The sequence below is a fragment of the Cyrtonyx montezumae genome, unplaced genomic scaffold (assembly GCF_038088225.1).
Source record: "Cyrtonyx montezumae isolate F1298 unplaced genomic scaffold, pur_monq_1.0 scaffold_5, whole genome shotgun sequence".
In the NCBI taxonomy this organism is placed as follows: domain Eukaryota; kingdom Metazoa; phylum Chordata; class Aves; order Galliformes; family Odontophoridae; genus Cyrtonyx; species Cyrtonyx montezumae.
Genome location: NW_027072056.1, coordinates 12,157,385 through 12,180,068, shown reverse-complemented (window position 1 = coordinate 12,180,068; position 22,684 = coordinate 12,157,385). Strand labels below are relative to the sequence as shown.

The following is a 22,684-nucleotide window of genomic DNA, read 5'->3' as shown; positions in this document are numbered from 1 at the left end:
CAGTATTTTTATCTTCTCAAAGACACCACAGATTTTCCTGAAAGTTTAGCAAGCTGAAGATGGTTTGATAAGTATTTTGACCTTTATAAAAACAAACAAAAAACGAACACCCCCACCATTTTAAAGCTTTGCAAGTGAAGACAACGCCTATTACATTGTTGCAGACCTGTTTTTCGAGTGGTCTTGTGTCCTGACACCACCTAATGGCAAAACGATGCATCGCTATCCCAAGTGCTTAAGCAGCATTATTAATGACACAAGGTTTAGGGTGGGTTTGGTTTTTTTTTGTTCGTTTTTACCTTTGAAATGGTATCCATTATAAGATTTACAGTTTTGCAGCAAGACAGATTTTAGCTCATCTATTTCCTCTTAACTTTGTTTCATACAGCTACATACAGTGCTTAAGTTGCTTAAGTCACTAGCAGCCTCTTTGAAATGCAGATGTTCTAACATGCACAAATCCAAGCACGGGCATGTGAGAATATTCCTCCCACCCACTCCATTCCACTTGCAGCAACAGCTCTGGCCTTATTATTTCAAGATATATAAGAAAACTACTTTAAGATTTACAAATAAAACATGGTCCGCAAAGTGACAGTCCAGCCCACCTGCTGGAAAAAGCAAGGTCTGTGGAGAAATGCATAGCTGAAGACACTAAAATGACAGAAGTGTTAGATTCTCTGAAAACTTTGAGAGTATCACCAAATGCCTCCTCCTCTGAAGTCCACTCAAGTCCTTCTTGATGGTTAGTGAGGAAAGCAGCTGCGAACCCACTCAAAAGCAATATGCATTCTTCTTGAGGACAGGGCATATTGCTTCTGTAGCATTCCCAGTTCCTGCTGTGACACACTGAAGAAATAAACTTCAAACATTTACAGCTGAAACACTTCTTACCAGCAGGGACAAACTTAAGAGGTACACATACCCCAAAACTTTAGTACCCTTTGGGGCACAAAGCTTTTCAGCAGTGAATATTAGGAAACGAAACAAACAAGTGTATGACACTAGTACTATCATGTATGACCCTGGTACTATCATGAAACCATTACATCACAGACCTTACAATTAACACGTGACCCTGTAAGGAAGTCAGAACAATGACTGAGAAACTTCAGGCAAATAAAATGAACATGTTTAACTGCCCTGCAGTTTAATTCTTCGAAGGCGTCTCATAAAGGAATAAAGAAATTTGAAAGAAGGTGGAAGGAAACAATTGTTTTTGTTCTGCCTAAGGTAGCCTACATTTTTAAAATGTACAGATATAAGATGTCTGGCTCTGAACTTGTATTCAGAGAGATGAAACAGTTGGAAAAATCGGCGTTAGTATTTAACATTTAGGATACTGCAACTTCAAATAAAGTCTTAAAGTTACATTCTTCTCAATTCGACCGAAGACATGCCACCAAGACCCACTGTTACGTTAGAGTGATGATTTGATATGAGCCATTTTCTTGGGATGGTACTTTAGCCTCCGTTGTTGTTCTGGGTTTTGGTGGCCACTCTGGATCAACCAGCAGTTCCTGAGCTAGATGCATATACTTTGCTTTTGGTGTCTTCTCTCTATAACCAAACAGGGAAGAAAGGAAACAGACTCCACGACGATCCACAGCCTCCTGCAGAAGTGAACAGATTTTAACATTAGCATACCGTACCAAAAATTAATGTAACAACACAGTAGATTACTAGACAAAAAGCTACCAATTTAACTGCAAATATTACTGAATCACTGTCATTGCTAGACCTAGACAGCACAGAACAGAAACTCTTCTGTCAACTCATCTCTTCTACACTACAGCAGCAACGACATAACAAGCGCATTAAGAAAAACAATTGTTCTACACTATAGTAACATTTAAGGTCCACAGCAGCTGTCATGCATATTTAATAACAGTTTTAATAAACAGGGGTATAACAGTAATCATTTAATGATGTCACCATTGAAGAATAAGAGCACTGTCTATAAAATTTAGTAGGATTACCAAAGATTCTCCAAACACTTTTAGACAAGAAGTCTAATTGAAGGCATCCAGCCAGCCACAAGAGGCAGAATTTAACTTGCTGATATTGTGAGACCTAACAGTGCATTCAACAGTATGAAAAAAGTCCTACAGACAGGTAAAACAGCGACAGACACTGACACAAATTACTGAACTTCTGTTCTAATTTTCTCCTCCCAGTCCTGAATAGACATAACTTAAGTAGCTGGAGAAAAGAAACACTATTTCTCATTCTCAAGACTTGATTCGTCTCACTTCTCAAAATCTAGAGCCTGAATGGATGACTTTTCTATGGAGGTACATTCCATTTGGTTTTCTTCATGCTTTCCATGACTATAAATTAGTGAAGTGAATCAGAATCTTAAGCACAACCTCCATTCTTCAGTGAGCACACAGCAATTTGTTCCCAAAGAGCCCCAGAAGGTCAAACATATTCCTGAACTGAACACTTCAAGTAAAATTCAGTGCTGAAAACAAACCACTGACATTCTTAGCAAGAACAAATGTACAACCAGCTAAAAGCAGCAGGTCAAGGCTTACAACACAAAGCTAGTTTCTACAGGACTCAAACACAGTTCCTTTGTGTATTAACAACAAAGGGGCAGACTTGACTAACACTCCGTCACCTGAAAAGCAGAAGCTAGATCCTCAAGTCTACTAAACCATCTGTAGTAGTAATAATGTACCTGTGCCTATTATTTTTTCTCCCATTTTTACATGTTACACAGTTACTGTACTAAAACAAACTAATAAGGAACTGGATTGTACTCAGTCAGCAGTGCAGCTTCCAAGCAAATCAAGGCACTCCCAGACCTATCATGTTTATCTATGACAATGCCAATGAAATCAGCTAATATGCAAACTGAAGATAAAGTGGGAAAAGTCTCAAAAGCAATTCTCTGGGTTTGCTTCTCAGTTCTTTCACAAAGAGCTAAGTCCTGTGTCAACACGGAGAGAAATGCAAAACCAGAACCCTTTCCCTCTAAAATTTGAGTTAGAGAAATCTAAACAGCCTTAAGCTTAAGATAAGATAAGCAACAGACACTTATAGATCATAAAAAAAGACAAAACTAAATTAATTAATCTGCATGCACTCAAATGAAGACAGCAAAATACTAGTCTCCAACCTGAGGCGGCTGGGGCATGGTGAGGCGATATTCTCCTTGTTTGTCTCGATTGAACACAACCTTCCAAAGGATCATATCAAGGAGGACATTCTGTGAGACATTGCAGTGAGTAGGAAGAGTTAAGAAACTAATGATCACTGGTTATTAGAGTGCACATAACAAATAAAACCTTAAATATTGTGTTAGACATAACCAAGTGCCAGGAAAAACGGAGAGCTTATGTTATCTGTCAGTACTTAAGTGATGCATGTTCTCATTTCTGAAGTGCTCACAGGAAATTTAAGAATATGAACACAAACTTTAAATCATCAGTAAGTAATAATGACCAAAACTGCATGCACTGATACAAACAAAAATAATTAATACATTCTTTATGTGTTTCAACTTCAAAAAAAACCACCTGTGACACCACAGACTTTAAACAGTAAAGTCATTTTGCTTCAAACCATCTTAAACATGATAGCATACTTCACGCTGTAGCTGTGATTTGTCTGTTTTAAACACAAGTGGTCTGCACAGAAAAGCCATCTGAGGGTGCCAAATCTGAGCCACCAGCAGGAACTGTTTCAGATTTTGGAACAGAGGGCAGAAGGTGAGCACTCTATTCTGTACATCTTGTCATTACCATATGACCAAACTCAGCTACGAAGGTGTGAACCTGTGTCACTAAAGGCCTTAAGTCTACGACTCTCCGATCTTTACACAGAATCTGGGTTTAACAGCTGCCTAAGTTCTGCCATTGAGAAAAGGGAGCTGACTAACTGGATTTTAAAACAGGTTTTAGGCCTGTTTTAAAATCAGCCTGGTACAAAGAAGGTGCAACACTTTGCACATCTAGTCTGGCATGCAGGTGGAAGGAGCGGAAGTTTCACAAAGCATTTAAGAAAGTACATTTGGGACAAGCACAATGATTTTGAAATAATTCCTGCTTTAGAAACAAACTACACAGGATCAGGGAGAAGAGTGTCAAATAGGAAGCGTGTCAAGAGTGGACAGATCCAGTCTTTCCCTGTACCTCATCACTATGAAGCACTTACGGGACAGTTACCAAGGAATTAAGTCTCAACAGAACAAAGAACAGGTGACACACCTACACACAGTGCCCTGCTAAAGAAATATGACAATTCCATGAGCAGCTTCTCTTAAGATACTCAGAATATAACTCTAGTAGTGAAAAGACTGAGAAGAAAATACAGCCATGCACACAAGGAGGACATGGAACTGTGCTGGAAGCAGAAGAATGAAGCAGCCTGTGATTTCTATGTGCACTGTTGGAACTAATGAGTTGGCACCATATGAAAAAGCTTCTGGACGCCCAGAGGAGTACTCATATAGTAGGACAAACACAGTTTGAAATGGGACACAAGGCAGCTGAAATTATGGAAAGTAATGTGTATACTGTAAAACCAGGTTTGGGATTTGAGGATCACTAGCTAACACTCCCACAGGACACCTTTTGTAAGGGAATTCGTCTGAAGAAAGTATTCAGCCAGCAATGAAAGTGGAATAAACAGGCTCAGAAAGTCAGATACAACATGTCCGAATAATGTCAAGAAAACTAAATTCCATAATTCTATTCCACTACTACAGCACATGCAACAAGAAAAATAGAAAAATGTAATGTGATACATCATCTTAAAGAAGAAGTTTTGCTAATGATATTATCTAGAAAAGATATCAACTAAAACTTGCAGAGAAAGAAGAGGAGGTGGGCTTCAAAATACCTGGTGAAAGCAAACCCTTTACAGGAAATTGCCTACAAACATTGCTTAGGTCATGCTTACCAGGTATTCAGAGGTTTACAGACTGATGTGGCAACTGACAAGGCCCAGGAGAGGAACCTTATCAACATTTTTCCTCAAGAGACACACGCTGATATGTGGAGGAATACACTCTTTCTAATGAGCTCTTGTGCTACCCAAAGTGAAACGTCTACAGACTGTACAGAGGTTGGAAAGATCTTCCACAGAACACAGCACTTTTTCAGCCACAAGGTCATTTTTAGTTTATTTCCTTCCACTAAGTTTATCATTGGGCTGAAAATGGTTAAGTACAACTTATTTCTTTTTATCTATCAACGTAAAGCTCAGGTTATCGCCACGTACACAAAACCAGTGAAATCCATGTTCTGGTAGGGAGGAATATAATAATATACCTTGCAACTTATATTTGGAACTACATTCTGAACTCAATGCCTTGATTACAAAGTATGCCAAGAACTCCATTTGATGTTACTTTTAATGTTGTTAACTGAAGGAAAAACAGCCAACTAGAATATTAATGCTGTAGTCATCTTCAAAGGCCAAAGTGGTATGATCCTAGCAAACACTGTTCTAGTTACTGTAACAGCAATCCCTCACGCAGTAATGGAAACACTGACCAGAAGCTGCAGAAAACGTTTTACAGTATAAATGGATAATTGTAGCAGGTAAGATAAGGTTTGAAGGTTTTTTCATCTTGCAGAAGAAAAATGTTAACTATCAGCTGAAACCAAAATCATAAATATATTCAGGTTGGAAATAAGGCATCATTTTAACAGGAAGAACCAAAGGAGTAAATGAGTGGCTAAGAATCCAGTCTCCATCCAGCAGAAGCACCTCTGTTAACACAGACTCTTGGAAACTACACGAGGAGTACACGGATGAAAGGCAGATCAAGTTTCTGACCACATTAACTACGGAATCAGAGCAGAGAAGTTAAAATATCCAAAACTACTGATGCTGGTCAAGCTCAGGACTGCAAAGAGCAGATCTGCACAAACATCTCTATTTGGCTCTTAGATCAGATCTGAGCACTAAGATGCATGTATGATGCAACTGAATGAAGATGGACTTCTGTAAGGGTTTGTTATGGTTTCATTATTTTTGTTATATTATTGATATTCCACATCATAACATCATGTTTTGGGAGTAATACAATATATAGTATAATGTATAATACAATAGTGTATTGGGAGTTAAAGAGTTTTTGCTCCTAAGGGTTCTAAAGTTACGCTTTCAACACAGAAAACATTCGACATGTTAAGTCCAGCCTGGAAGGACATTTTTAGAAATGCAAATTAAAAAATCACTGTTCCACTTCCACTGGCATGCTGTGGAACCTAAACAAACCTAAACCAAAGACAAACCTACACCCTAAGAGAAACACTGAACAGTACTTTCCATTTTCCAAGTATTCCTTACCTCCATCAGCACGGACACAATAGCATTGACAATAACAATGATGAGAATTCTCAGGCGCCACTCATATGGCACACATACCAGCTGTGAGGAGAAGTTGCCAGAGGTTAACACCACACAGATGAAGAGGTCAAAACATGCATTCAAAATTGGCTCCAAGTTATAAATTCATATGTACATGTAAGGAAGCGTTAGGTGCATATGCACACAAAACTGGATGCAATACAGCATATCAATACTTATTGCAGAATCCTGCTTCTCATGCTCGTTATCTCTCAGAACATTTTAAGGTCTTTCACAGCTCATCCAGTTGAAAATTAAATGTGAACTTTTAACTAATTTAAGCATTTCACCTGCATCTCTACACGCAAGTTTTGAGGAAATTACCTCCCCTCCCTAAGATTAGAAGCTAAAACTCTGAAGGGTTAAGTTTCCCCAAGAGGCAGCCTGCTGTCTCAAGAAGTACACACACATCTGCTGAATCTTACCTCAAAAGACGTGTCAATAAGTTCAGTGGGATGCAACATGATGAAAAATAAGAAGATATAAAGAACTACCAGAGAAATAACAAACAGAACTGTAAAAGAGAAAAAAAACATTTTAAAGTATTTTATTTAGACCATCCCTCAATCAGAGTTTTACAGAGGTCTTGCATATACCATAGGTTTATTCAACTCTGAAAATATTATTGACCTAAAAACTTCTCCCAGATATATTTCTGTAATACAAGCTGTGCTTCGAGTCATGAAAAGATAGAGCAAAAAAGACTGAAGTATTTACTTGCTGGAACTGGGTTTCTTTAGAAACACTAAATCCACCAAGCCAGAGTGATTTAGGAAAAAATTTCCAGCAAGCTTTCAGCTGAGCAACATTACTATCTTCTCCTTATTTTTGGAATGTATGTACACAGACATACAGGCATACAGAATCTTATATCTGTGTCTATACCTATAGACAGCCGCAAGCAAATGGAAACTCCTGTTACTCGTTCACAAATAAGCACAACTTCCTACTGGGCAATTTTTCCCAGTTTTCTACTGCTTAGAGTGACAAGTTCCAATTTCTGCAGACTAGTCAAATAATAATCTACCACAATATACCAGATACATTCTCAAAAATATTTTAACAGTACCAAGTAAATAGAGCAAACATATATGCCAACAAATTCAAGATTAGGTTAGTGCAAAAAGCAAGTAGTTCAGTCATAACGACCTGTCAGAAATGCCAAGAGTCAATGAGAAAACTTCATACAGTGCCATGGCTGGGTGCAATAAACTAGATTCTTTCCAATCACATCCACTTTAAAAGTATATTTTATGCAATTTACTTTGAAGACATCTATATTCTAGTCTTACAGAAACAAAATAACTATTAACACAAATTTCTCCACACAGCTTGATGCTTCCCTGTTTCTGTCTATGATCACGAGAGGATATTTGTACTATGTTCTCCTAGCAAGCCTACCACTACTGAAGTGGGATGCAGAATCATAAGCAAGCCATGGACAAGTAAGTGCAAAGGAAGTGACAGGGATTTTTTTCTTGACCACATACAACATGATGACTTAAATATCTAACTGTATATAGTAAGAAAGGACTTACGATTTTTGTAGCATGGTTGTCTAAAGGGCTTTCCTTTTGAAAAGACAATTGCCACTATGAGGTACTGAAAGCTGGATATAAAAAACAAAGTTGTGTTTTCATAATTTCTAATGTTATGTTCATCATCATCAAGAGTCTCGCTCCCATTGTGTGCAGAGCTGATGTTTGTGGCATCCAATATATTACATGCACTGCAACATAAACATTTAAGACTGAGTTAAGAAGAAAAGCCAAACAAGGCTGAATCCTATTTACAAGCAAGAGTAATGTAAGAAATTACTAAAGTAGGTTAAAAAAGCATATCATGAAAAACCCACTACAGACAGTAAGAATTAGCTCAAGTCTGAGGCAGGGAGGCAGTGATCACGAATTCTGTGCTTTAATTGCTTTTGTTTTCAGCTTGTAAAATCCCCTCATGAACTGCATAGGGACTGTCACTTTGTATACAGATTCTGAAGATAGGTAAGAAAATATTGTAAAATAACATTTTAAACCGCTATCATTTTCAGAATATCACTTACTGGAACTCATATATATAATTGAGTTAAAGTAGGCCTGACCCATGAACTTAGAATTTAGATCTCAAATGTCCCAGACCTGAGGAATCTTCAGACCCAGCAGTCAGGCTCTGACCCACTTCTGCATTTCAAGGGTTGAACAGCACCCGTGTATTAGGTACATGCTTGTAACAAAAAACTGAGCAGACCAACAAGCTGCCATGCAAAAAGCTTCACTTACAAAATTCCAGATAAAGGCAATAGTATTAATGGTGATCCCTCTCTGATTGGAAAGGTAATCCTTTAAAACATCACTGAAACACTTACTCAGATTCTGGCGTCCAACGCTCGAACCAGGGCTGCTGTCTGACCCAAAGAAAACCCAGTATTTGGAAAACAAGGCAGATCATGATCTGAGACAAAACGGAGCACAGAAGTGGACCTGAGATAAGACCTGACGGAGGCCTTCGCGCAACAAGCTCCTTCCAAGCACGGTTCAGGCTCACTGCAAGAAGGAAAAGAACATACTATTTACTGCATCGTTATGGTTTTCAAGAGTTATTCTGTTTATACTCTGCAGAACTGAAACGGCTCACTCATGACCTCTGGAGCTTCACACTGACAACATTTAACTCTGTAGTTCCAAACTGCAGATGTGAAACCACCCAAAAAAGATTGTACCACCCTAGATGAATGCCACAGTGCCATTTATAAGCTGGTTGCTTCTTGCAGCACAGGGCAGATGGGGACAACATAGAAACCATGAGACAAGTAACTGGCAATGTGCCTGGACTAATTCCCGATAGGGCAATTGTAAGTTCCTGCAGCAAATTTCCCATTTATCTGGCACAAGCTCTTATTAACTAGCTTCCTCAGTTGTGATCCTCCTTCAAAGCAGAAACACCCCTGAACTTGAAAAACAAAATTCTAGTGTTAAACTGTAAACTGAGTGCTAGGGTCACAGGTGAAATCAAGTACTTCACTAGATAAAAGTTTGCAAGAATAATACCCTCTGGACAGAAGTTCAACCAGTAAGGCAAGAAGTCAAAACATCTGAGAAAGATGATGCTGGAACAAATACTGTTTTGATTCCCAAAACACCTTCCTCACATCAGGCCAGATTTCTGACTTGCTGTACTATGAAGAACTGCTTTTCTATGTTCATGCCCATGACCTGCTTCTTACATGAGGACAATTCACAAACTTTAGTGGAATCTGATTCAGTACAATGGTTACTGTTACTTTTCCACTACAGACACAGTAATAGTTGCAACATCTTAACTGTGCAACTTCCAGTGCTTATTCCAACCAATAGTAAGCAGTCAAAAAAATCTGACAAAGCAAAAACTGCTTCATAGAAGCTATCAGCAGTAGTTCAGCACAATACTTACTAGTGAATACAACCACCAAAATGATTGCCAAATCAATGAAGAGAAACTGGTGGTCTCCAAAATTGCTCAGGATCTGAAGAGAAATCACAACTGAAATATTGGTAACTGTTTTGACACCAAGAAGCATTCTACACTGAAACTTCTAAGGCGTTACTTTGGTTAAGTCCTCCTCTATACCAAGTTACTCTCTTTCCAAGCTGGTTTCATTTATCTGCAAACCTTAAGAACTGTACAATTCACAGACCCATTCCTGAAGTATGAGTATATGAAAATTCCAGTTTCAAGAAACATAAGTTGTTGAGGTTTTTTGTTTTGTTCTGTAATTTAAAGCTGTTCCTTTTTTAAAAAACATATTTTTATTATTGAATGCATTTTTAGTCAACTTATTTGGACTTCCAACTGTAGAGATCTTCTTTTTACAGACATTAATTAGTGCATTTTCAAAATACACATAGCTTGTTTTTCAGTTAGCATTAAGAAACAAGTACTGTGACTGACGATATCTTTAATCTAATTTAAGACAAATTTTTGAATGTGGGTGGTGTTTATTCAAAGAGACCTGCAACAATTTATAAATATCAGCTTTCAAATCTGTATTACTTTGACAATGCTTAATCACAACTAAATACTTACAGAATATAGCAGAGTAACACTGATGTACTGGATAATGCTGTATAGTGCCATGAATTTAAATACACAGAAGGAAGTAATTAAAGCAGCACGGCCTTCCCTGTCAAAACAAAGGCAATCATGTAACTAGAAGCTTTACATGCAAGCAGAAACTTCAATGTAATTAATGGCAATTCAATGTTTCAGCAAACCTTCTGAGGGACGCTAAGGGTGAAGACAGAGTGCCCAGACACATGGAGAAAAAAGGAGGGTCAGAATGATACACTCTCAGGTGCAGAGCTGTGAGTACGCCCTCTGAACTGAGCCACCACCACACCACAATGTTTGCTGGAAAACCATGTGAGGTCAAAGAAGTTTTTAAAATGAAAGTCTGATGGTAAATGCTTCTATATAGAGCAAGATGACTATGTAGATTTTGAGTGAAAATGTAGTCACAATTGCCAACCTTAGACATGCTTCTGCATATGCATAGCTTTGTTAGCTCCATACAGATTAAAAGATATTTTTCTCTGGCTGACTTCTATCTAAGCTACTAACTAGATTCCAATTCTATAATCAAAACTTGGTCAAACCCCACATAAGAAAATTGTTTTCTACTTAGTATGTAACTGAGAAGCAAGGCCATCTCAACAATTTTACTGCTTGCAATTGCACACACCCTTTGTGAAAATTTTAGTACGTAATTTGATGTCTTAGTACTTAATTGTAGAACTCATTCTTGAAATGAACTTCATGCGGACAGGATTTAAAACAAAATAATGCTATTGCAACACCTCATTCAAAGCACTTTCAGCAAAGAAATAACTACTAAAAATATATGGCTTGTCCTTCAATTCAACTGGGCCTACTATGACATCAAATGTATATTATTAACACAGGATACATAGAATGAGTTACACAGATACATTTACCTTCACAGTGGCATTACCTGATCAGCTTTGGCACGCAGGAAATACTAGGTGTCCTGGAAGTGAATGGTGATGCCACAGAAGCCTCAAGTTCAGACAAAGATATACCACCATGTGCCCTCTTCAGTGCCTGCCAATTCATATTGAAAAAGAGAATGTTTTAAAACACATTTTCGCTGTAAACCCGAACTGAGTAGCTCTATGTGCAAAAGAGAAGTGTACTTACACCACAGTCATTTGCACCATCTCCACACATGCCCACATAGTAACTACAGAAAACAAACAGATGTTAACATTCTGGACTGTTCTCCAGTCACAGACCATTTAACTCATTTCATTAAATGCTTTCATATTATTTGATATATTCAGGGTTTGTACAAACCTAAATGATCCCAGACGCTAAAAACTAATGTTTCCATTATACATACAAGGAAGCAGACAAAAGTAATGTGACTTAGCCAGTTCAATCTAAACAACAATAGTCATTAGCCCTCTATCATTCCAAGAAAGTCTAAAGCATCTTCATCCTAAGAAGCTGATGCTTTTCTACTATTTATATAGATACATTTTTTATAAAGATAACACTAAAAGTGTCAATGAAAATAAAAAACAAACTTCTGATAAAAGCACAAAGGTAAGAACCAGTTACATGAGCAACAGTCTCAAAGTTAACAGTTTGTGCCTTGAAACTGACTGACAATATATCAACAGTAAATGAACAGAAGGCACCACAGTGGTACCTCTTCAATACATAGAAGTCTCTCAATAGATTTGTTCACTAAGCCAAGAAATCAGATTTACAGATAGGCCATTTACTTTAGCTACTCAACTTCACAATGCTTGTACAACTTATTTATTCACAACTCACCAGCAGATGGCGGCACTCTCACATTCTAGCTCAGCAAACAGGCTGACTCACCAACCCTAGCAAGTTAGCGCAGCCCAATCTTTTTCATTTGGTGCAAGAGCTATCAGCGCATCAATTTTTTTTTCTCATCACACAGAACACACCCTTCTGCACTCAAAGAAATACTTACTCTACGTTTTGTAAAGCTTCCACCAACTGAGTTTTCTGATCAGGAGCCATGCGAGCAAACACAGTGCCATGTAACACGAGCTGAAAGACAGACATTTCTTGAGTGATTGAAAGACCAAGCCTGTTCATCATTAAAAGTGGCCAAATTCAAGTAAAATGCTCACCTTGGGTACCAGGTCCTGAAAATGCTCCAAAATCACTGCAAATGACTTTCCATTCATTGCAAAATGGTATTTGGTCATCTGAAGATCCTCAAGACTTTCGTGGACCAATTTAACTGGAATATCCTATCAAAAGTAGTTTAATATTCATACTGTGTGAATGCACTACAGCTAAATAATAATGAGGACTGTTCCTCAAGATATCACTCTAGTGAAGGTTTCTATGAGCTTCACTTGAAAGAAAGTCTCATAATTGAAAGCATTTATTTAATAACAAGAAATATGGCTTAATGCTTCCACTACACGTAGCTAAAGCAGACAAATTGAAAACTGGAAAAAAGAACACATCTGCACAGCTAAAACGTCAAATACTGCAAAGAAGTTGAAAAACTAGCTACCCAGGTTGTTTTACTATAGTTTTCAACATCTTAAGGTCTGCAAGATAAATAGTGTAGCAGTTTACAGTTGCCACTTAATGGCAGGCTCATTATTTAACAGAATAATAAAAAGTTGGGGGAGAAAAGAAACTGAACAGCAAAACTAAGTGCTTATACATGAAGGGCACAACGACAATCAAATTACCTCTGAGTTTATGGCTGGTGATGAACTAGTGCATCTTGCGAGGGTATCTGCATAATGCCAGTTGATCCTGGCAGCCTGCCCATCCTTTGGAGGTAGTGCTTCAGCAATAATGACCTTATCCTGAGGTAGAATCATTCCACAATCTCTGGCCACAGAGATAGCAGTTAACATGTTATCTCCTGTGAAAGAATTGCATTTTAAAAGGTTTGAGTTAAAAAAAAATAAACAATACATCAATACTCAGCATAAAAGAAAAAGCTAATGAAGACAGTTTTAAAACAGAAGGAAGGCTGTTTAATATAGCAGTGACACCCTTAAAACCCAACAGTCTACAGCCAGATGTCATAGCCCTTAAACACCTCCATTCACAAGCATTACCACCAGTCAAAAATGGTTCATACAAGATGAACTCAGAATTCTACTGCCACCCAATTGTAACTATATGTGCCTATCCTGTATGTTACAAGTTGTAATGCTTGTGACTTACAGAAGACCCATGTTACACAGAAAACACAGGCAAACCCAAACCACAAGCAGGTGAAGAAGCCACTCTTACAAAAGAATATTAAGTAATGTACTGTACAGTAAATCAAAATGGTAGAGAAGGACCCTCAGGAGGTCACGTAGTATGAACTCCTTCTGAAAGCTAGTTATGAGATCAGACCTGAACTTTTACCTAGACCAAAGACGTTCAAGCTTTTCATCCTTCAATTCAATATGAAGTATCATGTAAATTCTACGGAGCAGAATTAACCCCTTACTGATTCCAGACCTCTGACTTACTAAAGCACCTCCCAACCAAAATGACATCTAGTTTCACAATAGCTTCTAAACTTCATTCTTGCATAAACACTGCATAACCCCAGTGTATCAGCACTAATTTTTTTATTTCATACACTACACTTAAAAGTAAATCTGTTCAAATACGACTTTTTTTTGTTATATGAATGTTTGCATGCTAACCTGTAACCATGACAGTGCGAATGTTGGCTTTATGCAAATCTTCAAGTACAGCAGGGGTTTCTTGCTTTAGCTTGTTTTGCATTATAATTAATCCCATAAAATCCATGTTACTTTCAATAGCATCTCTGTATGACAGGAGGTAAGAAAAAGAACATTAGAAAAATAATTATTTGACATAGTTTAAAGAACCAGATTTTGTACTTATCAAAGAGATTTATTTTTACTGTGCAAAGTGTGAAGAATTAATTTTTTTAAAGTGATCCAAGAGATACCATTATCTTCATTCACTTACACTCATTTCCTTTGTTTACAATTAAGGCAACAACAAAAAACAGTATAAGAAAGCGGTGTTCCTTCTCAAGCACAACTGCATGGCTCTGCAACCAAAACTCTTTCTAGAAGTTCTTATATTTCCAAAAAGAACTCTTGGAAAAAATGCTCTGAAGCAGCACTCAGTCAAATTTTAAAATGTTTAGAATGGATTATGAACTCCCTTTCCCAATTAGCTGAGACAGAACATACAAACTACCATACTAAACTGCCAAAGTTAGTGAGATTAATAGCTGTTAGCTAATTCAGTGACCCCTTAATTTCACTTAACATGAAACTCAATGTATTTGCAGGTTTTGTGTATGCTACTGCCATTGTAGATTTTGGTAATGCTATTAAAGACTTCCCCAAATTCCTATGTATTGCTCAGGGTACAATTAATGAACACAAAAAACTGCATAGCAAGACAAAAACAAGCTAAAGAAGAAGAGTAATTGATTTAAACCAAAGTAAGCCAATCAGGATTAATCCAAAGCATGCAGTTTTTAAAGCCTGCTGTTATTTAACTTAAAAAACAAACAAAGCCACCCTTACCTATTAATAGTCTGAACTTTGTGCCATGTAAGTTTAGACTCCAATTTTCTGTGAGCAAGAGCAATAACTCGGAAGCCCTGCTTGGTATATTCTTCCAGGACACTCTCAAAGTCAACAGGAACTTTAAAAAGGTCAAGTTAAAAGTTATTAAAATTAGTTATATTACAGCTGAGCTACACGAGAGAAAAATCAGGTTGTTCCCTTACCTGTTTCCTGCTTACACAAGCTTGCAATCACTTCAGGAGCACCTTTCATGTAAGCATCCATTCTCTTCTCCCCAAGAATTCTTGCTATTACACACATACGTTGCAAAACTGAAGAAAATGGAAACTGGCGCACAATTCCAATTTCATAACCGGTCTGTGTAACATGGAACAGAAGAAAAGGGTTACATCCACAAATTCTGAGAAATAAAAAAAGTAGATGCTTTACTGAAGAAAAAAGAAAAACAAACAACACTTACCGAAAGCTCAAATAATTCCTAAAAAAAAAAAAAAGAATTATTGTAAATATTTAAGGATTTTTTCTACGTAGAAAATATTTTAACATAAATTGGTAAACCAACTTATACAGCAATCTCAGTCACATTACATCTGCAATGGATGCCAGAAAAGGTGAACGTGGAGATACTTCACGTGTTTAATACCTTTCACTTTGATTTTATGCAAGTCAGCACTGACACTAAAATACACATCTCTAAAAGTACAAAGCTGGCAAGAACTCCATACTGTGCAGTGACAATTATAAAACATTGTTCTAACTGCAGATGCAAGGGAAGCTCACCCAAGCACTTTATTAGCACACTAAGAATTTGGTAATGATACTAATATTCAAATGACTAAACTCAAAAAGCACCATGGCATTCTATAATCAGTCTACTGGGATAACAATGCTATCAGTGGCAATATATGCTGAGCCACTATTTTCAACAGCAGTTAAAACATGTCTTCTCCATCTTCGCCATCAAGAAAAATCACCAAACAATTCCAATAATGTTTGAATAATATCAGCCAGGAAAGTATATACTAAAACATACTTCTGTAACAGAGATTAGTTTAATTTGACAAAATGCTTTAAATCTCTATACCATTTCTTGATCAGTTGCTTGCTTGGATTCTGGAAAAAGTTGTTTTGAAGGTCGAACCACCGTTGGCATGATTCGATTATGAAGTGCTGTTTCCTCTTCCGTTGCTTCTTCTAAAATCTGTATGAATTAGTACATTATTTTTAATGCATTGAATAACTTCTATTTTTTCATAATTTTCAGGAAAATAACAGCCTTGGAAATGAGCCCAAGGTGCAGCAATTCACTGTGAAAGTTCAATGTTCTCATTCAGCAGTTAACCCAAGGCACACATAGCTATTTTACGAGTTTATTATATAAGGTAACATTTTGCCACTATCTTTCCATCATCAGAAAGCAGTAAATTAGCTGCTCACATTTTTTCGTTTCTATAAATTGTTGAACACTACATTTTAGAAACATTTTCATATTATGACTTCCTTTCCACACTGACAGATAGGCATTGCCAAAAGCCTACTTTTCCACTGCAGTGTCACATAATAACACAGCTTGTATTTGACACTTAAAAATGAACATAAAAACATTACTTACTCTGAATCACAGAAACACTTACCCAACCTATTGCCTCAAACATCTTCAGATCAAGTGGATCCCCAGAAAGCACCCCTTCAATTTTTGTAAGTGAATGACAAGTTGCCATGCAAGCAATAAACTCAGACTTGAGCAAGCTCTCACTGCAAGCCCTCTCTTCCGGCGAAAGGAAACTAAAACAATGAAGTTATAACATACTTAGCGCTATAATTATTTACTATGAGCCAATTCAAAAGGTTTGTTTAGATTAACAGAGGATAATTGACTGCACAAGTTTCTTCTTGTCTATTTTCACACATCACAGAAGACAGATTAAGACTCTGGGCTGAAACCTTTAGAAATAGTCAAAACTTCCTCCAGCTCACTCAAAAATATTAATTCATATTCTAGTTTGATTCCCTTCTACAGAGGCCTTGCCTCTTTACATGTAATTCAATTAGAAAAGCCAACTCATCTCAGCAGCCCAAAATGTCACCACTAAGAGGGCAGGGTTGAAGAACATGATATACTTTTAACTACATTGTTTCTGCAGTATGAAGCTAATGACATCTCAGATTTTAACTGATTAAATTCCCCTTCATCCTCTTCAGATTTACAACTTTCATGCTTTCAGTTGCATTCCTACAGCTTATTACAGAAATACAAACAGAGGAGCTCAAATTAAACCTTCCATTTTACTTTGCTGAAGTTGCTAAACACTACATCCAATTTGCTATCAACTCTTATCCTTACCGAGCATTTTCCACCCGCTGAATTCCCCAAAGATCCAAGCCATCCTCAGTAAGTGTGCCAGTCTGCAAAATAAACCAACGAGAGGTGTAAGAAAAAAGTTCAGAACAAAGTTACCCTCAAGTAGGTACCCTCATTCACCTGAAGATTTTATTTCATCTTCACTTAAAAACTGAAACTACAATTAGCTACCTAGCTTTCTGCTAATAACTAGGCTGCAGTTTTGTTACAAACCTTAAAAAGCATTTAAAGCAACCTGGTTCCAACTTGAGGACCAAAGAAACAGATCTTTAAAACTGTGTCACGATAGGTCAGTATTCTCTCTATTTAGAGAGAGGAGGCAGCAGAAAACAGATACTGAACCCTTAGTACTACTCTCCTACATGATTAAAACTGCTGTTGAAATATATTTACAACAAATATTACAATCACGTTTACAAGGAAAGTAAGTTTGGTGTGGATTCTCAAGATTTTGGAAAAATCTCAGAATAAAACCCGAGGATTCTGGCTACTGGCATTATTGTCTTTCAACTGCTTCTGTTAGAACAAAAAACTCTGAGTAACTTCAAATGAAAAACAAGCTTGACTTCACAGTTCAATCTTCCAGAAGCCTTTGTGCAAAATAAAACTCTTATAATCCTGAACGCTCATAATTTTCGGGTGGCAGTACTTCACCAGGACTTAGAAGCCTCTAGATGAGACAAAATTTATACAGTATATAAACTTTTTAGCGGAGATCTTAAATTGAGTGAGTTAACTGATGGTAAATATTGGATACTTGATAGCTAACAAGTGACCTACACTCACATGGAAGTAACATGTTTCTCAATAGTCGCTAGCCTACATGAATTCCCTCTTTTTACACTCTGCCTCCTCAAGTGGCAACACAAAGTTTCAAAGTTCAACCAACCTTATCAAAGCACACAAGATTCAGCTGGCCACAAATATTTATCCTTTGAGGGCTGATGCAGAAGATGCCTATTTTTTTCAGTCGTCTTTGTGCATAAACAATGCCAGCAGTCATGGCAGCAGGGAGTGCTGGAGGCACCGTGATAGTGATAATGTCAAGAGATTCGATGATGATGGTATGAGCTGGAACCTGCAATAGAGCTCAAAGTTAATGAGCAAGAACTCAATACTTTATGGTGACACTATCTCATTGAAGTGTTCTCTCACACTCAGCAAAAGCAAAACCTACACTGCGCATTCCCTGGGAAATCAAGATCTGGAGTGCCCAGATACCTAGCACAATCCTCTCCCACCATTAACAGCCATGATAATCCAGTCCTAATACATCCCCAAGCCATAACTTCAAGTTCTCACTTTCCCCTGCAAAACTTAAAACCACTGATAGAATAATGCAAACATTTGAGAGAAAATAATTAAAGCTATCAGTTACCAACTTCTTAATGAGGATTTTTCACCCAGAGCACGTTTTAGATTTGTATGAAACTTCTTTCAGCTGAGAATCAGACAGATAGCAATCTCATGCCCCAAAGGTAAAGGAATATTGGCTCGGTAACCCACTCAAATTGCATCATAGGTATATTCGTATTCTGCTTTTTTACTGAATCTTATTCTCAGTAGGCTTCTTTGTCTTGTTCCCTTGATAGAAAATAAAGTATTTTCACTTAAAATGTAATTGTTTTTCATCATCTGAAGTTCTGGAAATACTAATCAATGCTTTTGTAAAATAAGGTACTTCTGGACACAAATATAGTGAGAAGACAGCATACCTCATTTAAGATGCTATTGACAATTGTGTAAATAAACCCAATGCCTGCTACCACCACCAGAAACAGAAGAAACCAGTAGGCATCTCTGTAGAGTTTAAAATCAGTTGGCTTTGGATACAGTATGGAACGAACAAGCTGTCCTTTAGCAGTATTAAAGCCTAGAAACAAAAAAGAGTGACTTATTAGATGCACACAAAAGAACAAAGCTTTTCAAATATATTAAAAACCTCAATGAAACCCTTAAGCTACTCATTCCATTAAGACTGTTTCTCAATATACAGTAGCAGATGTTTTGCAATACTTAAATTATAGCACTGATCCTAAACTGCTTCTCTACCATGTCAAGAGCACAGAGCTGATGTAAATCCACCCCTTTTCCACAAGGGCAGTAAACACTCAAATGGTTTGCCTGAAAGAGTCGGTTGTACTGTATTTTGTCCCTCACAGTGCAGACCTAGTGGGTGTATATAGTAGTTGGATAACTGTATCAGTCCTTGTAAAAAGAAAATGAAGTTATTCATAAAGTCCAACTTCAAGTACTTAAATGCTAAGTCTCCATACATTCCTTTAACAAACAGAAAAGGATTAAAAGAGAACTGCAGAGCACTGAGTTATCTTTTAGAGAAATCAGCCTCTAGATCACATTTAGACGTTTAAGTTAGGAGACCAGACTTGTGGCCTAGAGTCAGATGACCAGGCACCCTGAGATCTTCTTTGATCTCATGCCTGAAAATAAGGGAAGGCCAACACTGGTGCCAAGTCCTGTATGCCTGACTTAGACTTCAAAGTCTACTACTACAGCCTCAGTACAATTGTTGGGTCTACTGGCTCCTTAATAGCCTCTCTTAAGCCTGTGAGCATTACAGGAAGCATGTTTGCTTTCCATGCCAACATTTGGCATACCAAATTCTACCAGAAGGAAGGAGCTATTGCAACAGAGGATGAGTTCACTACAAGACAAACAAGACTTGAAGCCTCCAGGCTTTGAATTTGTTACTGCAGGATAGAAACCAGGGACCTGCTCAGAGTACAGCCTGCCATTATGTAACAAAGTATAATCACAAATGCTTTGTAATTCGAGACCACCTTCATAAAACACAATCCCAAAGTACCACAGTCTGTGTAGCTGTTTTTAATAGGTAGTTGGTTTTTTTCCTATCAAAAGCCAAAGCAATAAATATTAGTATAAATAATCAGTTTTGTAAAAAAAACAACAACAAACGCTTGAGTTTCTTAGGCAAGTGTTATGAGCACTGACAAACTATGGGCAGGAAAAGCATTTTGCATTACCAGCAACTCCACTAAAATAAGTGATACCTCACCACCAACCCAATCCAACAGCATCCTAAATCTCTGAACAGAGGCATACATAGTGCAACACATTGTAAAAAGATACGTAAAAGGTTTGAAAATGCATACAGCTAGGTTTTAAAGTAATGGTGAAGATTGATTCATTCTCTTGTCTGCCAATGGATTCTCACTGTACCATTATCTAGCTCTGCAAGCATTCCACAACAGGCATTTATCAAATTAGTTGGGGTATGATCATTTATCCATACTTTAGCAATATTCAATGCACTGCAATGAAATACCAGTTGATGAGCACCTACAAAACTGAGTATTATATTAAGTGATAAACTTAAAAGTCTATACCTGTTCTCACTACCAGAGCTTTGACTAATTCTCCAGTATAAAAACGGGTTTGGATCACATTGGTTCCACAAAACAAAGTATGCCGCTTATGCACTTCCAGACTGTATATTTCATCTCCCGTTGCTTTTGGATATTCTGAAGGATTTGGCAGATTAATCTTCGTTACAGGAACACTTTCACCTTAAATGGATAAACAGTATCTAAGTAAAATCGAAGAACATTTTCCCTTCACAATTTCAAGTGGAACAGTACAATCTCACTTCAACACAGGTATTAGGCAGTCTTTCACCTATCAACCTCAGCTCACCAGGTTCCTTATCAAAATTCTACCTAATCTGATTCTCTATTCTCCAATTTGTCCACCTTACCTGAAGTCAGTGAATGCAAAATACATCTCACAAAGAAAACAGGGTGAGCTTACCTCTCCTACTGCAATGCATTACCTGACCTTTACTCAGAAATATTACAAGTTGAAGGAAATTACTCTGATCTCCTTTGTCAACTGAGTATATTCAGATCAAGGTAGCAAGCAATTTTATCTGCTGCTAGTAGCAGCAAGAGGCTCAGATATATTCAATGAACTGAACGTGATGGAACAATTCATCTCCAAACTGCAATTTTTTAAATGTTGTCAGCTTGGCCATATTACCCTAGGAACAACAAGAAGGCCATTCTATTCACAGAAGCTGTCTGACTATGACATGAGGATCCTGCTTTCTGAACATGCAGACACAAACCTAGCAAGGCAATCATCTGCTTAAGAAACAGAGCAGAACAGTCTACTCACTACCATCATACTGAAAGTAGTTAAAAACTTGGTGCTAAACTTTTCTGAAGAAACATACTGCACAATTCAATCCACTAAGTCAAGAGGGAGCAGGACACACTATTAAGAAGAAAACTTTTCAACAGGATACTATAAATCATTTTTGGAGTTACCAAGCTGTACCAGGTGCCTGTTGCATTAAGCACGTAAGTACTTACGAGCACAAGTAATTGCAGGAACATACGCATTTGAAGCAAAATAAATATTCTCACTTCTGTGAGAAAAAGCTGCAAGACAAGCATGCACACAGGTACAAAACATCTTTAGCCATAAAAGCACATCAAGTTTACTTTACCTGTTAACATGCTTTCATTCACAATACAAGTACCACTGAGAAGTACTGCATCACAGGGCATAATTGTCCCATTAGATGGAATCAACATGATATCTCCAGGCACAAGATCAGTAGAAAGAATTTCTTCAATTTCTAAGTGTAAGAACACAAACAAGTTTACCTGAAAACAGTCACCACAGAACCTCACAGCTATGATCCAGCTGTTGATACTTAACACCGTATTCTGTTTTATTAGTGGCATTATGAAAATCTTTTAAAAGGGGCAAAAAAGCCAACATAAATAAGAACAGTGCCATTACAGATGAAATTCTAGAACATATGAGTATAGTTCATCTAACAAATGAAATCAATCAAGCTCATACAGATTTAAATCAAGTTCATTAAAGAGACAGAAATACAACAGAAAGCCATGTCTTACAAAACAATATCACACACTATAACCTAATAATCTTCAGCTATTTTGGTATCCAAATGAGCAGAAGTCCAGAAATCATTTGTGAAATTTACCTTGATTTCCTCTGCAGACAGAAACCCTGACAATGCTGTGAGCTGCTACCATGTCACGTAACATAACATATTGCTGCAAAGAGGAGAAAACAGTTCAATATTTCAAAGCACAGCTTCTCCTCTTCTAAATGCATACTGTACCTCTACAAGCAAAAATTATCAGTTTTCTTACTAATACATCTACAACAAAATATTACTTTAAGTGTTTGCATGAAAATAGTGCAAGAAATTCATAGGCAAATAAAGTTCAAGTAATCTGTACAGGCCAATTTCCTACTTTTAATAGCATTCCTTGAAGAAAATACACACTGCTACACAAATTATAAAAACATTTGCTCAGTAACATACATAGCAGTAGGACTAGGGTGAACGGCCTCAAACTGTACT

The 22,684-nt window shown here is 37.3% G+C and overlaps 1 protein-coding gene across 3 annotated transcripts in view; it reads right to left on the bottom strand.

Moving 5' to 3' along the window:
* Window positions 1-1,025: 1,025 nt before the first annotated feature.
* The window catches only part of ATP13A3 (ATPase 13A3), a 48,043-nt gene continuing 26,384 nt past the window's right edge, over window positions 1,026-22,684 (bottom strand). The window contains exons 10-34 of one of the 3 annotated variants that reach the window (XM_065748221.1): window positions 22,298-22,370; window positions 21,791-21,922; window positions 20,670-20,849; window positions 19,017-19,174; window positions 18,191-18,379; window positions 17,284-17,345; window positions 16,574-16,724; window positions 16,024-16,140; window positions 15,400-15,417; window positions 15,143-15,296; window positions 14,937-15,057; window positions 14,073-14,197; window positions 13,110-13,288; window positions 12,531-12,653; window positions 12,368-12,447; window positions 11,557-11,599; window positions 11,351-11,460; window positions 10,426-10,522; window positions 9,793-9,865; window positions 8,729-8,906; window positions 7,905-8,095; window positions 6,792-6,880; window positions 6,307-6,387; window positions 3,125-3,214; window positions 1,026-1,613 (exon numbers count right to left, since the gene is read on the bottom strand). In XM_065748221.1, the coding sequence (XP_065604293.1) occupies window positions 1,416-1,613; window positions 3,125-3,214; window positions 6,307-6,387; window positions 6,792-6,880; window positions 7,905-8,095; window positions 8,729-8,906; window positions 9,793-9,865; window positions 10,426-10,522; window positions 11,351-11,460; window positions 11,557-11,599; window positions 12,368-12,447; window positions 12,531-12,653; window positions 13,110-13,288; window positions 14,073-14,197; window positions 14,937-15,057; window positions 15,143-15,296; window positions 15,400-15,417; window positions 16,024-16,140; window positions 16,574-16,724; window positions 17,284-17,345; window positions 18,191-18,379; window positions 19,017-19,174; window positions 20,670-20,849; window positions 21,791-21,922; window positions 22,298-22,370 (3,012 nt within the window). In that variant the 3' untranslated portion in view covers window positions 1,026-1,415. The remainder of the gene's footprint in view (window positions 1,614-3,124; window positions 3,215-6,306; window positions 6,388-6,791; window positions 6,881-7,904; window positions 8,096-8,728; window positions 8,907-9,792; window positions 9,866-10,425; window positions 10,523-11,350; window positions 11,461-11,556; window positions 11,600-12,367; window positions 12,448-12,530; window positions 12,654-13,109; window positions 13,289-14,072; window positions 14,198-14,936; window positions 15,058-15,142; window positions 15,297-15,399; window positions 15,418-16,023; window positions 16,141-16,573; window positions 16,725-17,283; window positions 17,346-18,190; window positions 18,380-19,016; window positions 19,175-20,669; window positions 20,850-21,790; window positions 21,923-22,297; window positions 22,371-22,684) is intronic. The other 2 variants (XM_065748219.1, XM_065748220.1) reach the window with 2 other exon arrangements.